General features: G+C 45.1%; 1 protein-coding gene across 2 annotated transcripts in view; it reads right to left on the bottom strand.

Moving 5' to 3' along the window:
• The window catches only part of Prps2 (phosphoribosyl pyrophosphate synthetase 2), a 36,123-nt gene extending 19,326 nt beyond the window's left edge, over positions 1–16,797 (bottom strand). The window contains exons 1-2 of one of the 2 annotated variants that reach the window (XM_051141011.1): positions 16,541–16,797; positions 8,084–8,276 (exon numbers count right to left, since the gene is read on the bottom strand). In XM_051141011.1, coding sequence (XP_050996968.1) covers positions 8,084–8,276; positions 16,541–16,662 — 315 coding nt within the window. In that variant the 5' untranslated portion in view covers positions 16,663–16,797. The remainder of the gene's footprint in view (positions 1–8,083; positions 8,277–16,540) is intronic. The other variant, XM_051141012.1, reaches the window with a different exon arrangement.
• Between the last annotated feature and the right edge of the window lie 1,126 nt (positions 16,798–17,923).

Here is a 17,923-nt window from a genome sequence, read left to right as displayed (position 1 = left end):
AACACTACTAATTAATACAAGCATATTTTCTATAAAGAAACTATAGGGAGGTAGTCTTTGTTTTTTTATCTTTTGAGACAGGGTCTCTCTATGTAGCCCTAGCTATACTAGGGCCTACAATGTAGAACAAGCTGGCCTTGAACTAACAGAGACCTATCTGGTGTTGTCTCCAGAGTGCTAAGGTTAAACACATGATCTACCATGCCTGGTGGGAGTGGTTTTTTTTTTTAATTTTAGGTTTTTTTTTTCTTGCCTGCATGTCCACATATGATGTGTATACAGTGCCCTCAGCGGCCAGAAGAAGGTGTTGTATCTCCTGGAACTAGAGCTGCTGATGCTTGTGAACCATCATGGCATATTAGGAATGGAACCCAGGTCGTCTGTAACAGCAGCCTCTGCTCTTTATCACTGAGCCAGCTCTCTAGCCTCTCTTTCTTATTTTTAAAAGGTGGGGTTTTTGGTTTGTTTTGGTCTTCTCTAGACAAACGCTACATCAAAATTATGTTTTCATTTGTTTAAACTCCATTGTATGGTATTCCAAGTTACCTTTGGGAAAGAATCCTATTTTCTTGGCTTTCATATCCAAGTACTCTGGCCAATGTGGTTGTAGTTAACTCCAAACTGCTCTCCTTTGCCTCTGATCCAGCACCCTTCCCAGAATAGCAGACAGAGGCTGTCTCACATACTCAGCTGCCCCAATCTCACTCATCTCTGCTACACCATGAGTTTGATTTTTCAAGGTCTGGTTCACATATTGCAATTTTAAGTGCCTCTAAGAACTCTAGAAACAATCCCTTTCTTTTCAGGTGATTCTGGGTGACCAAGAACCTGTGACTAGACAGCCCAGGGACCTAGGGCAAAATCAAATAATAGTGGTCTAAAAAAGAAAACCATGTAGTGATCAAATAACTCCTAATGGTATTCTGCTGTACATTTTTTTGTTTGTTTGTTTGGTTGGTTGGTTGTTTGGTTAGTTGGTTGGTTTTGGTTTTGGTTTTTCTCTGTGTAGCCTTGGCTGTCCTGGACTCACTTTGTAGACCAGGCTGGCCTCGAACTCAGAGATCCTCCTGACTCTGTCTCCCCAAAGTGCTGAGACTATAGGTGTGCACCACTGTGCTTGGCTGATATTCTGCTACCCTCACAGATCAGTGCCTTGCTGACATCAGAGAAGCTTCTTCCTGCAGCAGATGGGAACAAATACAGAGAACCCCAGGCAGACATTATGCAGAGAGGTAGAGACCTTGGAACACTCAGCTCTCAATAGGATGTCTTCATCAAATCCCTCCCTCAGGCCTCAGGGAGCCCCATGGAAGAGAAAACAGTAAGAGCCAGAGGGAATGGAGGGCACTAAGAGAACAAGGTCCTCAAAATCAACTAAGCAAAGGTCTGCTGAAGCAGCAAGCACAAGGTGTGTGTGTGTGTGTGTGTGTGTGTGTGTGTGTGTGTGTGTGTGTATTATGGCTTCCAAGGGAACTTATAAAAGAAAACATGTAATTGGGGGGGAGTTGCTAACACTTTGAGAGGGTGAGTCCATGGCCATCTTTGCAGTAGGCAGGCAGATGTGGTGCTAGAGCCACACTGAGAGTTTAGATCTCATCACTAACCAAGAGGTATAGAGAGAAACAGAGCCTGGCCTGACATGGGCTTTTAGAATCTCAAAGCCCACCCCCAGTGACACACTTCCTTCAACAAGGCTGACTTTCCCAATCCTTCCCAAACAATTCTACCAAGTATACAACAAGCATTCAAACATGAGCTTACAGGAGCCATTCTCATTCCAACTACTGGTAAGCCTGTAGAAAGAAAACTCAGCGTGACATTTAAAGAGTAGGGAAAGCACTTGCCTTGCATGTGTGGACACCTGAGTCCAAGGCCAGAATCCACATCAAAATGTTGTGCTGTGGTGACAAGTACTGTGAGGGTGAGGACAGGTATATACCTTGGGGCTCACTTGTCATCCTAGGCTACCTGACAAACTTCAGGCCAATGAGAAACTTCATCAAATTAAGATCAAACCCAAACCCATACCCACAAAGGTAGACAGCAGCAGACACCAGAAAAATGGCCTGAGCTAGTGTTCCTACTTATGCAAATAGAAGTGTAGTGAATTTGCTCACATGTCCCCCAAACATACAAAGAATGCAAGATTCAATAGACATGTTTATCTCTTTATCATTGAAATACGAATATCATCTCACAAATGATTCTGAAAAAAAAAAGAGAGAGAAAAAAATTCCAAGTTGACAGCCCTCCACTCTCTCAGAAGTAATTATTTTCTGCCTGGCTCACAACCCACTGTTCTCTCTAGGGAAGGGAAGTAGCAATTACTGAGTGTCTACTACAGGAGCCAGCAAACGTCAGCTCATGGGCTAGACTTGCCTGATGCCTGGTTTGGAGGTAGGGATGGTCTCTTCACTTATGAAAGCATTGGAAAGCAGACAAAAACACCCACAAGATTTTGTAGCATTTGAAGGTGACATAAAACCCATACTTCAGTGTGCATAAATAATGTATCATTGGAACACAGTCACCCCCATTTATTTGTATATTGGCTATGGCAGTTTCTACACTAAAATGATAGAAGTTGAACTGCTACAACAACCACCCAATAGGCTATAAAGCCGCATATATCTAACACTTGGTTCTTTTCAGAAGCTCATCCATCTGTGTATGATAGGCCAGGAACTTCATCCATAGTAACTAAGATGGTCCTTAGTCTACAGGTGAGGAAACTGAAGGTGCAGAGTTTAAGTAACTTTTTAAAAGGGCAAACTGGGTGAATCATGGTCTTGGAATCCAAAGCTGAGCCCCCTTCATTGCAAAGCCACAACTCCAGGGCTTACATCACGCCTTAGACAATTACTATGACATCATTGTCAGTTTCCTGTGTGAATATTCCATTATGTTAAGTGGTCATTTATGAAATTGTTTCTTTCCTGTGAGAAGCTGCCCTTGGGTTCTAGTACTTACAAATCAAAGCTAAATAAACCTTTCCACATACATATCACGAAGGTTCAAAACACATGAAACAAAGTTTGGAAGATGTTTTAAAGCCCTGAGGTTTTTCTGGGCTTTTTTTCAGCTGGTGGTTCTTGGTAGAGGCTTTTACACAGAATTTCACAGTGCCATTAGAGGCCACGGGCAATACAGTCCCAAAGGAAGAGAAAAGAACAATAGGCAGTCTGGGAGTGCTGCCCAGCGCTCCTCCTGGAGCCAACAAGAAGATTCCAGAGATTAAGTGTAGCGCATGGCTTTCTATGACATTCAAATACGACCTGGCTCTCTGCCTTCCTAAGTGAAGAGAAATAACAAGAAAGGAAGTACCTTTCCTCCATCCTAAATCACGGTTGGTATCCTCATGGTCCCCAGACACTGGGAAATGGTACAGTAGGCAGAGAAATGAAGTACACTACCAGGTTCTGGTCATTTCTTATTTCTTACTGAGTCCTCATTGCCCACCCAGCAGTCCCACAGCATCAGGCTAAGTTGCATGGTACAAGGTTTAAAACTTTACACAATGCAAATGGTACACCCTGAATGACAGGTTGACAGATTCAATTGGATGAGAGAATGAAATAGTTTCCTTACTATAGTTGGAATCATACTGACTACCCAGAGAGCTCAGGAGGTGAAGGCCTGCTATGTAAGCCTGAGCTGGACCCACATAAAGGTAGGAGAAAACTGACTCCACAAAGTTTCCCTCTAACCTTCACAAGTGTGCCATGGCATGTATATGCACACACACACACACACACACACACACACACACACACACACACTTAAGTAAGATTAGGAATAAAGAAAATCATGGCACCAGAACAGTCTATGGGTCTTCACCCCCTCTAAGGCCATTTTTGGCTATAGACTGATACAAGAGTGGCTATGTATCAGACTTGCTGAGAACATGCAAGGAGTGGACACTTGTTTCCTGGCTCTTTGGCTTCCTTTTAATCTCTAGAGTGTCCTATTGGAGGTGATCCATGACAGGAAATGAGTACTGTGTTAAAGCTTAGCCAGGCCTGAAAATGTTCACCTGCAACGACTTCAGCTATACTCATTGGTGTAGCTGGAATGCTGGTACCTGACTTGGCATCATTGGACTCCAGAGCTCTAAGAGAATACACTGCTGGTGTTTTAAGCCATTCTGTTTGCAGTCGTGTTGCAGGGGTGCTAAGAAATAAAACACTCCCTATGGTTGCCTATTTTCTCTAACAGTAAGTGACAGCTTCCTGAGCTGTTCCCATTGTCTCTCAAATGTCATCCTATCTTTGCTGCCTGAAGACAGATAGTCTTATCTTGTGGATTAGCAGCTATGTTTGGAAAGACATGGGGCACATATTCAAAATGGCCCCAAATGGAAAGCATATCTAAAAGGCTAACAATGGGGAAGCTAGTAGATAGCTGGCCACACAGTGTAGTTCTGAAAAACAAAGCCACCTGGGGTGGGAGGAGGTGGGGTGAGATGATCTAGTTGGTAAAGGCATTTGCCACCAAACGTGATGACGTGTTTAGTCCCTGGGACTCACCTGGTGAAGGAGAGAAGCAAGGCCCACCAATTGTCCTGACCTTCACATGTGTGTGTCTTCACACACACACACACACACACACACACACACACACACACACACACGATGTAATAACAAATATAGCAAATAAAGTCACTGGTATTTTGACACACCACAGAGCTCTTTTTGCTAGCACAGTAGCTCGGAGCAGGGATTGCAATCAGAGGGCACAGACCAAAAGACCTAAACATGCTACGCAATAATGAGGGGCAGGTGGCAGGCTTATCTGGTTTCTCATAAACTGGGAGTAAAAGAGAAGAAGTCAGCAAATAGCACTTCAGAAAAGGTTACCATGTATCAATCAGTATGTCAACAACCACCTCCAAATATGTCTTGGTTTTGGTATTTCTTAAAGAAGAATCCGGAGTTCCAACATAGGCCCTGCAAGTGCATAGGACGCTTATAAGAACAAAATTTCCAGAAGAAGCCACAAAGTAACATTATCCCCAAGCCAAACACAAAGTATAAAACCCACAGGATATGAACTGGACTCATATTAACCATCCTGATCATGTGTCAAACCCCTTGCCAGTCAGGTCCATTTCTGTGGCTGTGATCAAACACCCTGAACAAAGGCAGTTTAAGGAGGAAAGGATTTTAATTGTACATCATCTTGGGACAAGTTGAGGGGTAGGGACTTCAAGGGCAGAGAGAATGAATGCGTGCATGCTTATACTCAGCACACTTTTCTTTTATTCAACCCAAGATCCAAGCCAAAGGAATGGTGCCACCCACTTTCATATTGGATCTTCCAACATGAATTACAGTAAGTAAGACAATCCCCCAAAATATGTCCACAGAAAAACATGACCTAATAACCCCTCATTAGGTTTCTCTTCTCAGGTGATTCTAGGTTGTGTCAAGTGGACAAATAAAGCTAGCTTTCTCCATGAGTAACTTACTATAAGAGTAGGTTGCAATAAGAAGTATGAGGCTGGCCCATCCACACTTTGTTGGTCCTTGCTCACCTAAGTCCCTTTACATGTGGCTAATTCCTTTTTCTGCCACATTATGAACACCTGCCAGGATGCCAGAGTCCAGTTGCTTGGATTTTCCAGCCTCACTAAATAAACCCCTTTATTTTATAAGTCACTCAGTACAGAGCCTTTAGTTACAGTAAGACAAAACTTGACTATAAAACTAAGCAGTAATCTAATTTGAAGTGTGGCTTATGGCCCAAATCTAGCCTGCTACATGTTTGGGCACTGCTTATGAGCTATTAAATTTCTTTTGCATGTTTAAATGATTTTGGGGTGGGGAAAATGAAAATAATATTTTGTAGCATATAAAAATAGAAATTCACAATTGTCTATAAATACATTTTAATTTTGATTTGTTTTACAGTTTCACACATGCATGTTAATACTGACCTGTCTCATGGCCCACTTACCCTCCCACCCTGCCCACCCTCCTCCTTCCTACCCTGCCCACCCTCCTCCTTCCTACCCTCCCACCCTCCTCCTTCCTACCCTCCCACCCTGCCCACCCTCCTTCCTACCCTCCCACCCTGCCCACCCTCCTCTTTCCTACCCTCCCACCCTGCCCACCCTCCCTCTTCCTACCCTCCCACCCTGCCCACCCTCCTCCTTCCTACCCTCCCACCCTGCCCACCCTCCTCCTTCTTACCCTCCCACCCTGCCTACCCTCCTCATTCCTAACTTCCCACTTTGCCCACCCTCCTCCTTCCTACCCTCCCACCCTGCCCACCCTCCTTCTTCCTAACTTCCCACTTTGCCCACCCTCCTCCTTCTTACCCTCCCACCCTGCCCACCCTCCTCCCACCTACCCTCCCACCTCCTTCCTACATCTGTCATTTATACACCATTCTCTATTTCTGTTTTTGAGGTACACATTTGACTAGCTGCAATAAAAATTGGACATTTATAGAAAAAAGGCTCTGGCTCTTCTATCCATATAAGGTAAGTCATGTCTTGAATACTGAATAGAATTCTTCATATCACATTTTAATGAAACACTGAATGATTAGTATTCCTTACAGACTCTAGAAACCATTCCTGAAGACAATGAATTAATATTCAAGGAGATCTTAGGATATAAATGTTTATACAGGTTATTTTATTTTATTTTTCAAGTCCTGTTTTGAAACAATAGCTTCAAGCTATCAGTATCATGAAGTGAATGAGGTCTGGAACAGGACCTCACTTAGGAAGGTTTTTGCAGATGCTATTGATGTAAAGATACTGAGATGAAGTCACTTTGGATAAGCTTGGCCCTCAATCCAGTAATACCATCCTTGTAACGCATAGAAGTGGAGATACAGAACTGGAAGAGAAGCCATGGCATAGAGGACACAGGCAGAGGCTGAAGGAAGGTAGCCAGAACAAAGAGATTGCAGGGAGCCCTCAGGAGCTGGGTAAGACAGAGATGATCCTCCCCTTGAGTCTTAAAGGAAGCTGCACCAAATTATGGTGGATTGAATGGAGACATCCAAAACTATATACCTATGTCCTGACCCTCATAGCTTATTAATGCCACTTGGAAGTAGCATCTTTGTAGATGTATTTAGTGAAGGATCATGAGATGAGATCATCCTGAATGAGGATGGCCTTAAATTCATGACAGTGTCACGAGTACAAAGAAGTGTCTTGAAGACAAAGGCAGAGACTGAAACAATGAGGCCCCTGGCCAAGGGAAGCCTGAATGGCTTGGGGGTTGGAAGAGGCAGGAAGGATTCTCCCCTAGAGCAAGCCCAGCCCTGACATACCTTGACCTCAGCCATCTGGTCTGTGAACTTCTAAAGACTAATTTCCTGTTCTATAAATCTGCCCAGCTCATGGTAATTTGTGACTGTGCCCCCAAACAGCCTTCTCTAATGTTTCCTAAAGGCTAAGAACGACTTATTTTTTTTTTTTTTCATCTTCTCCTGGAAACTTACAGAGCCTCCACTAATGGGAGTTTTGCTAAAATAATAAGCGATATTAATGCTGTTCTCCTTACAAAGCTAAAAAAAAAAGTATCGATTTTAATTAAACTTTGGTGGTGGGGGAGGGGCACTGTGGATTCACTTGCTGTTGGACACAGCAATGCAGGTGCCCTATGGCCCCTTTACCCAGAGTCTTACAATGGAAATCACTTACAAAATCACAATATTGCAACTGGAGTCCTCACCTTGATCCAAGGCAGTGAAGTAATCTGGATGGTCTTCAGTTTACTTGTACTCATTGAAGTGTATGGGCATGTGTGCATGCCATTTTGTGTGTGTGTGTGTGTGTGTGTGTGTGTGTGTGTGTGTGTAAGTAATAGTGTATATTTAGCTCCATACACCACCTTATAAAACTCTATCATGACAAGCATAATGGTATTTGAATGCCTTTGAAAACATACATTGCCTGTGTTGACACACATGATGGATTCAATGACAAGTCTGAAACAGACAAGGTAAGGGCACATATTGATATGATCACTGAAGAGGAAAGCCAATACTTCTGGATAGTCTGATAATGGCAGTAGGTGAGGAAACTGTGGTGAGCACAGCAGGTTTCTAGGGTAGGACACACCTCGCCTACCTTGTCCTTTTTATCTTGCCGGGCGTAGGGGAAGCAGGGTATCACAGCAGTTACCCTGGATGAGGATGCGATCTTGCACGCGTTGATCATAATGAGTAGCTCCATCAGGTTGTCGTTAATCTCCCCGCAGCCGCTCTGGATGATGTAGACATCTTCCCCTCTCACACTTTCGCCAATCTCAACGCTACAAAAGAACACCATCTGTCTTAGATTTCTTCGCTAAGAGAAGCGACTTAAGGAGAGGAGAATTTCTTTTGGCACCACAGTTCAAGGCAAATTCTATCATGGCTGGGAACTTAAGGTGGAGGGACCTTGAAGCAGCTGCTCAAATTGCAAAATCTCAATTGGAAGGCACAGAGTAATGAGGGCAGGCTGCTTCTCAGCTCCCTTTCCCACTTAGAGAGTCCAGGACCCAGTCAGGGAATGGTGCTACACACTGTGGGTGGGCCTTTCCGCCTCAGTTAACACCATTAAGCTAATTTCCCACAAGCTGGCTCAGGGGCTCATCTCCCAGGTGATCCTGGATTCTGTCAAGTTGAAAATTAACAATTAGCCATTGAGACACTGGCTCATATCAGTCTCTGAGACTCCCCGAGACCACTCCAACGTCAGCAATCCAGCAGATCAAATCACAGGCCTCAGCTCACAATCCTGGCTCTGACTTATGAGATGACATGGACACAGAACAGAAATCAGCAAAGGGGAAAAAAAGTTTACGAGGGAATCCAGGTGTGAACTTCCAAGGGTTCTCCCCCAGGAGAGTCACAGAAACCCAGTCCAAACGATCTAGCTCAAAGTAGCCAGCAATGAGCTGTGACAACCTGGGAATGTTGCCTCCAGGGAAGACTTACAGATTTAGAGCCCAGGGCTTTTACTGGAAGCCGATCCTGCAGCCCCCCACTGCCTAGTACACACTAAAATGCTAGCTTTGCACCAGGCAGGGAGGAGTGCAGTGTAATCCACATTGTTTCCTAGCTGTTAATAGTTCACACACAACGAGCCATTCTTATCAAAGAATGGTGTGGGAATCCTTGTCAGAGCTCAGTTCCCATAGCCAGCCAAGATCTGACTTTGCAAGGAGCCTTTCTACGTCCCAGGCCTTCTCTGATTAATTCCTTATGGTCATTTTTCGATGATTAAAATTAAGCATGGATATTGTCTTAACAATTCAAATCACGGTAGCTGGAGAGATAGCTCAGTTGGTAACGTGCTTACTAGCACAAGCAAAGGGGACCTAAATTTGGCTCCCCAGAATCAACATAAAAAAAGGGGGGGCTAGGCGCAATGGCACACATGTCCATCTATAACCCCAGCGCTAGGAAAACAGAGACAGCAGATCCCAGGACCTCACTGCAGCCCCCTGAATAAAAGACCTCCATATTTAGTAAGAGTGCCTGTCTCAAAAAGTAAAGCAGAAGAGGATGGAGGAAGGCATCCGATACTGCCTCTGGCCTCTACATGCTCATGATCAGGGAAACATGAACACATACCACACACAATCAAATCATGATCAAAGTATGGCAGTTCAGTCTATAATGCCAGTACTCAGGAGGCTGAGATAAGAGCTTTGCTCCTGTGAGTTCCAGGTCAGCCTGGGTTAAAGAGCAAGAACTAGCCTCTGTCTCTCTCTGTGAGACTATAGCTTAATGAGAGAGAGAGAGAGAGAGAGAGAGAGAGAGAGAGAGAGAGAGAGAGAGAGAGAGAGAGAGAGAGAGAGAGAGAGAGAGAGAGAGCGCCTGGAGACAGCAATTTCAATCTTTGATAGCTTTTTAGATAGTGGTTTATGTTCAAGTCTCCAGCCACCATTGAGACTTGAATCTTGGTCTTTGATGAGGCATCAAGTATTGACTTCTCACTATGGAAGATGAGAATTTAACAGCTCTTCCTCTTGGCCCCATCACACAGATGAACACTTTCCACCCTCACCATCATGTCAATACAGATCAGTATTCAAACTAAAAGACTGACTGACCGCTACCTTTGAACTCTGGAAATGATGCGCAGAGCTGAGCCAGCACATAAACTAAAATCAACATTAATATGTTTTCTTTTTTGCATGACACTCTCTTTCTCTCTCTTTATGATACATTCAGATTCCATCTCACACAGCCCAATTACAATTTCAATCTCTCAGTGTCAGTCTTCAAGTCCATCACCACATTCTACCCACAGCTGGATGACAGGAGCGGCGCAGCAGCCGTAGGAATTCTCACCACCACTTTGCTGCACTCCATTTCTCACTTTTTGTGTTCCTTTCGTGATATACTTCCTTGTTTTGCTGGTTGTCACCCTGTAGCTCCTGGAGGAAAAGTTAACAGCAGCCAACTTTTTGAAAACCGCGTATCTGAAAGTTTTTGTACTTGGAGTTAGAGAATCTGGGGGCATTCAGTGTGGGAGAGCCAGCCCATCCATATTACTTGGCTGCCACACAGAGAAGGGAAACTTCATGCACTCTGGTATGGCCTTCCCAGGGTCCGGCAGAACAAAGAATCAGATCAGCCCTGATAGAGCTCTTGTTTTAAAATGGCAATCCTTATCCAACAGTTGGAACAAATTGATATATTTGGGACACTGTGCACATCATGTGAGTTTTGCTTCTGTGTGACTCTTTGTATTGAAATAGAATTCAGAAAACTGGGGCTGGGCTGTGCATGTGGCTCAATGGTAGACTATTTTCATAAATACACATGAAATCCCAGGTTCCGTCATCTGGACTGAAGAAAAAATGAATACAGAAAACTTCACTGTGCCCACCTGAATACAGCTACTTAAAAATACAGCATTAGAATTTGGTGTGGTGGCCCACACTTACAGTCCCAGTCAAAATGACTTTGAATTCTTCTTTCTCCTTCCTCCATCTTCTAAGTGCTAGGATTCCCAGCGGGAGCCACCATGCTGGATATGCGATCCCACTCCGGCATAAGACTGTACGTTAAGGATGCTACAATATGATGGAAACTGGGATACATCTCCTTATTTTGAATGCAAGAATGAACACGATTTGGGGCTAATGAGGTTGCTCAGTAGGTAAAAGTAGATGCAGCATAAGCCTGACAACCTGGGTTCAGTCCCTGGAAGCCATACATGAAGCCGGATGGGGTGGCATACATCTGTAACCCCAGAACTCCTACAGAGAGCTGGGAGGCCTGGACAGGAGAAGCACCCAGAAGCCTGAGGCCGAACTAGTCTGGAGTATACAGGATGACAGAAACAAGAACCATCCTTTTTTTCTAGTGCGAGAAGAGAACTGACTCCTTAAAAGCTGTTCTCTGGCATCCACACATGTGTCATGGAACTCATATGCACATACATGCACACAAACAAAATTACATCAAGCATCAGGCTAATTTAATTTGGAAAGCAAGTATTACATAGCCCAGGGGCTGACAAAATACAGCACACAACCTGTTTTTGCGCCTCCCCCCATTAATGTAGTCTCAGTAGTGAACTCCCTCCAAAGATATTTATACCCTAATCCTTTGAATATATTAGATTATATGGCAAAAAGGGATGAATATATGCAGATGGCAAGAGGCATGCAAATCAGTTCATCTTAAAACAGAAAGGTCATATATAACTATTTAAATTTACCCCAGGTGATCATAGCTGCCCTTCAAAATGGAAGAGGAAGACTGCAGGAGTAGAAAGAGATGTGATGACTGAAGCAAGTCAGAGAGATCCTCTATTGCTGAAGGTTCTAAGATCCCAGGGCTGTGGGGTGCCTACAAAACTGAAAAGGGTGCTGGGACTATAGCTTAGTTGGTAGAGTGCTTGCCAAATATGCTTGAAACCTCACGTTTGATAGCCCCCTGCCCCACCCCCATAAGGTAAAACCAGGTATGATGATACACACCTGTGATCGCAGTGCTTGGGAAGTGGAAACAGGAGAAATTCAAGGTCATCATCAACCATAGTTAGAGTTCAGGGCTAGCCTGGGCTACATGAGACTATAAGGGAAAAAAAAAAGCTAGAAAAGGCAAGAAAACAGAGTTCCCCATGAAGCTTCATGAGCGAAGGTACCCAGATGACCTATTCAGGACTTGAAGCTCCCAGACCTGTAAGACAAAGTAGTAACAGAGACTACATGTGGCCCGCAATGCCTAAACGATTTATGATCTGGCTTTTTACAGAAAGTTTCCTAACTCCTGGTCTTATGACTGTTTATCCCACCAGATCACATTCTTTGGCCTGCCTGCCTTTCCTCACTAAGAAACTGCAATCCTCCTGTGACTAGCAGTCCGGGGAGCACAGAAAACACCATGGCAACATTTCTTCCAAAGCCAGTTCTGCTTCTACTTGCAAAGATCTCCACACCTCAATCTGTAGTATAGGTCTCTAGTGGGCTGTGTGGATCATCAGCCCAAGGACAAGAGACCCTCAGACAAGAACGCTGAAGCATATGACTGACTCAATGCTGAGGGCCTGTGGCAAGTTAAAAGATGGCTGCATATTTTATAATATTTCTTTCTACTGTAGAAGAAGATCGAGGCCCCTTCCCTAGAATCTAGTGCCTTCCCTAGACCCAAGAGGGCACTATGTTTGACAAAAAAAAAAAAAAAAAAAAGAAAAGAAAAAAAAAAAAAAAAAGAAAAAGAAAGAAAGAAAAAAAGTTACAGCAGTGATGATATGCCAAGGCTTTAACAGACTGGTACTTAACTACTTCCTGTCTATTGAAAGTCTCCCTCCTGGATCAAAACTTTTATGCTAGACAGGAACCTAAGCACTCCTGTGGAGTGATTCTTAATCAAACATCAAGGCAAAAGCTAGGCAAACTTACCAGTCACGTGGATGGGTTGTCTTAAAAAATGGGTCCCAAAGCCCCAGTACCTACCCTAACTGCCACCACTGGAGAGAGAAACAAGCCCTTCTTGCTCTGACCTGCAGACTTCAGGTCTGGGAGCCAAATGAACATTGATTGCTTTAAGCCGTTGAGTTCTTGTGATTTGTTAAATGGCAGTAAATAAACTGAGCACTGAGTCCCCTGGTATAGGTAAGGACCCTGAAAGCAGTAAAATTTTTTTTTGTTTTGTTGTTTTTCGAGATAGGGTTTCTCTGTTTAGCCCTGGCTGTCCTGGACTCTCTTTGTAGACCAGGCTGGCCTCGAACTCACAGAGATCCGACTGCCTCTGCCTCTGGAGTGCTGGGAGTAAAGGCGTGCGACATCATGCCCGGTGACAGCAGTAAATTAATGGGGATAAAATACTACAGGAGATTTGGGATATCATCATGAACACTGTCCTCCAAATCCTGGAGGATTTCTGGGGTTAGGAGAGAAGCTGGAATGCACTTTTCTCGGCACAATGGAAAGAATTCATAGATGGAAAGGTAAAAGTATAAGAGTGTCTATCTGATTAACTAGCATTTAAGAAAACTAGGAACTGAGGGGCCCAGGGCCAGGCACAGCATTCAGACTTCTGCTGCTCACTCAGCAAGAGGCACTGAGGAGGACCTTATATATATTGAATCCATTTTCTTTTTCTTTTGCCCTTTGATGTCTCATCTCTACAACCAAACAGGAACACCCCATTTGAGGGCTGTGTGTAAAAAAAAAAAAAAAATCAACCTCTGTCCATGTGTAGTTCATGAGAAAATTCAGCACACTACACTTTTAAAAATCTCTCTCTGATAGAAACATAAAATGTACCTAGGTTTCATGACATATGTAGTCTGCAGTCCCAGCATTTGGGAGGTGAAGGCAGGAGGGAGGATCATGAAATCAGGGCCAGACTTAGTGACACAGTGAGCTCCAGACCTGCCTAGAAGACATGCGACCTTGCCTCAAAGAAAGCAAAAGCAAGCCAACAACTACAACAAAGAAAGCAAAAACTCAACCCAACCAATGTAAGAAATGTAAAATGGAGTTGAGGGAAGGTCAGGTGTGGTGGCGCACGCCTTTAATCCCAGCACTTGGGAGGCAAAGGCAGGTGGATCTCTATGAGTTCGAGGCCAGTCTGGTCTACAAAAGTGAGTCCAGGACAGTCAGGGTTACAAAGAGAAACCCTGTCTCAAAAAACAAAAACAAAACAAAACAAAAATGGAATTGAGGGGTTTTCAGCACCTTATGATCTCTAATGGCCAAGTGTGGTCAAAAGTTAAGCAAAACTAAATAAAACCAAGTCCCTTTCTACTTAAAATAAATGTATGACACTTGGACATCTGAGTGAGTTTCACCTAATAGCCCAGAAAGGACTTAGAGCAGAAATCCAATACTAACCCAGCAACAGACTCACCTAGATTAACCATGCTCTGCAGTGAGGTATTGTGCTGCCCTGAGATAATAAGGAAGGGCTGCTTTACTTCATTTCAAAACCCACTCCATCCAGAAATGTCTCTCCTTTATTTACATGACAACACCTTCTGAACAAAGAGGTTTATTCTGTTAGTGTTTTCAGAGCTGCTGACACTTGGATAAAGACTAACAAAATCCTGTAGTACTCAAACCCAGCTGCACCCCTCTCCAAAGTCCTAGAGCACCCTCCATATATTAAAATCTCCCAAGGGAGCTGTGGATGTAGGTCAGTGGTTGAGTCTTCTAACTTAGCATGTGCAAGGACCTGGAATCCATCCTCAAGTACTGAAAAGAAATGCAAAGTGACTTAAAAAAAAAAAAAGGCATGGTCTCATATGTAGCCAAGCTGGTCTCAAAACGCCTGTGTAGCCAAGGGTGCTCTTGAATTCCTGCTTTTCTGGCTTCTTCCACCCAAGTGCTGGGATTGTTGTGTGTGCCACCACATCCTGCTGTGATGTGGTACAGGGGATCAAGACCAGGGCTTCGTGCATACTTGGCAAGCAACTCTACCAACTGAGCTACATTCCCCAAGCCCAGAGTGGCATTCTTTAGCCTGAATTGTCCTCACAATAATACTATCCACAATCATCCAAGCTGTGTAAATGGAGTTAACCACCTAGAAAAGGTCACATGAGATGCACATCACTTTTAGAAAAAATCATCTTTGTCATCAATGTCATCCTAACTCTTAGCTGGGTCTGGTGACAGACAAATCTGTAATTCTAATACTTGTGGGGTAGAGGCAGGGGTACTCCTGTGAGTTAGAAGCCTGCCTGGGCTACACATTGAGTTCAATACCAGCCTAGATTCACAGCAAAATCCTGTCCCAGAAAATGAAAACCAAACCAATATAAAACAAAAGGGAAAAAATGCCCCTAACTTCACAAATTCTCGATTGACTCAAAGTCAACAGGATTTTTTGCTTGCTTTGGGAAATTTCTAAGTCTTACATTTCACATTGTTGTCTACAAGCCATTTCAAGTTATTTTTTGTAAATATGGATAATCATCCTCCCCTCCCCCCTTCCCCCGTAAACTTGTGGATGGATGAATTGGACCGCTGCTAAGCGTAGAATGTTTATCTGTCACTGTGTACTCTATATAGTTGGTTAACTGTGCTAAATAGAATGAGGGAAAAGAAATTGCCTTTGGGAGAGTGGGTGGGACAAGGAGCCTCCAGTCCAACTCCGGAGGACTACCCCCTGCCTGGCTGCACTGAATACTGGTGACCATCTCTTGCTAACCTGGACCTGTCGCAGTGTGTGGCCGATCGCCTGGGTCTGGAGCTGGGCAAGATTGTCACCAAGAAGTTCAGCAACCAGGAAGATCAGGTGGGAGCTGCACTAGGGTGAGAAATGGATGGAATTTTTGCCAAACTAGGGTCTTGTTGCTGTGTGCAGCTGAGCTCCATAAACACAAAGAAGCTATTAGTTCACAGTATTAGATGCAGCAAAGTTAAAGGAAGGCCGGGAGCGCTCAACACGTGCGTCCTGCTTTCCTACACTCTTTCCAACTCCCACACAATCCCACCCTTCTGGATATGGCAGTGCTCAACAACCAGTCTGCTCCGGAGTCACCTAAGCAGCTGGCAATACTCCAATCACAGCCGCTGTAAGTTGCATTGGAAAGTTCTCCAGGGAAACCCACTGCACGGGACCTGTTCAGAACCCTTTCAACCACGGTTCAGCCTGGCTGAGACTAAGAAACTGGGGCGTGATTCACAGATGTCTCCCTGCCCCCACCATTCCCGGCAGCGATGTGATGCCCACAGGCTGTGCCTACTCTTTCAGACGCGCTGTGACTGCCCCGATGTCGTTCTTCCGGACTGAGGACACCAGGCTAGGCGGTACAAAAGAGGGGCCTGGAGTGTCTAAGGGTCTACAGGTTGCTTAAGTCCGAGTGCTGGAGGCCCCGCCACCAGAGCGACAACAGCCTAAAGTCGCGCGCAGAGACTCTAGGGTGACCGGGTTTGGGGTGCGGGGGAGGGGGCGACTCCCTTGCTGGACTTCTTTCTCCCCGGGCGCAGCCGCGGTGGCTCCTTAGCCTCATTGCTGCCGTCCCGCCCCGGAAGGGAGAGCACGGAGCCCACGGAGGTTGCCCGCCCGCGGAGGTTGCCCGGGCATGCGTCAGGCCCTGCTTCAACCCTGGTGCAGCTCCCACCTGGTCTCCTGGTTGCTGAACTTCTTGGTGACCACCTTGCCTAGCTCCAGGCCCAGGCGATCGGCCACGCGCTGCGATAGGTCCTGGTGAGAACTCCCGCTGAAGAGCACGATGTTGGGCATGGTGACAAGCGGGAACTGAGGGGTGCTCTGGGAAGGAGACGCAGACTGCTGCTACTGTTGTTGCTGCTGCGGCCGCAGTTGCTGCTTGCAGTGACCCCCGTAACTGGTGAAGCGGGAAAACCTAGGGGAGGGGAGGTGCTGAGGGAGGAGCCAGAGAGAGGCGGAGCAGCTGAATAGTCTCTGGAGGGTGCTGGGAAGCAGCTTCTGCCCACGCAGGCTGGGCAGCAGGTTGTGAAGCACTGGGTGGTTCCCGAAGCAACTGGGTGTATTTGCTCCGTTGGGGTGCACAGTGCTCCACACATGCCTTCTCTGACTTGCCTTTAAGTGGGGAGGTCGACGAACCAGATGAAGTGGGCACAGAGAGCAGTTGTGGGAAAGGGCCCTGAGATGGCTCAGCCAAGAGCCCCCTTTCCACCGGGAAGCTCAGAACCCAGAGGTGATACCTGGGGCTCAACTGCACCCCGAGTCTACGTAGGCCAGACCCACACAGCGGCCTGTATTTTGCACACGAGAATGAAGCATGTTTGTACTTTATGTGATGGCATATACTACTTATGAAGATGGACTAAGAAAAAGGTTTTCCCACCAACCAGAATTCCCTTTCATTAATTTAGATGTGTATTTTTTTTTAATGAACTCAAATATTTTGGTTTTAGATTTTTTTCCAACAAAAGCTGAAAATTTGTTTTCTTTCTTATATAAATGCCTGTTTTCTCTTTTGCCTCTTGGTCCATGAAACCTGAAAAGTTTACCAAGTGGTTCTTAAAGTGTGCTGCTCTGTAAATGAGCAATTGATGGGAGCCACCCTTTGAGCCCTAAGCTCAGGTGCAGGGGGAAAACCTAGTCTCAAATGCCCAGGTGATTCACTAATTGACTGGGAGGCCTTATTTTTATGTAGATTGGCTGGTCCTCAGGCTTCCTTCACAACTTCCTGTCCCTTGGATTCTCAAGAATTTGACACCTACTGGATACCTCTGCTTTTCCTGACCCCCTACCCCCACCCCTCACCTTTTCTGAAGAAGCGAATGCAGTATTAGAGCCAAACGCTGGGGACAAAACAAAAGTAAGGAAAGGAGACTCATGGAAAGGACATTCGTCCTGAACTCCTGGAGGAGTGGGGCACTAAGTGACCCTGATTACCATTTTTAAAGACTCCATAGACTTATTAACCTTGTCAGATAAATGGTTGGGCTTTACTAATGTCCACCAAGCATTGGCTTGCCATCACTGGCGCCGAATTGTCGCCACTCTAAAGTCGCTG

Source organism: Acomys russatus, chromosome X (assembly GCF_903995435.1).
Source record: "Acomys russatus chromosome X, mAcoRus1.1, whole genome shotgun sequence".
Lineage (NCBI taxonomy): Eukaryota > Metazoa > Chordata > Mammalia > Rodentia > Muridae > Acomys > Acomys russatus.
This window is presented reverse-complemented; position numbering and strand designations above follow the sequence as displayed.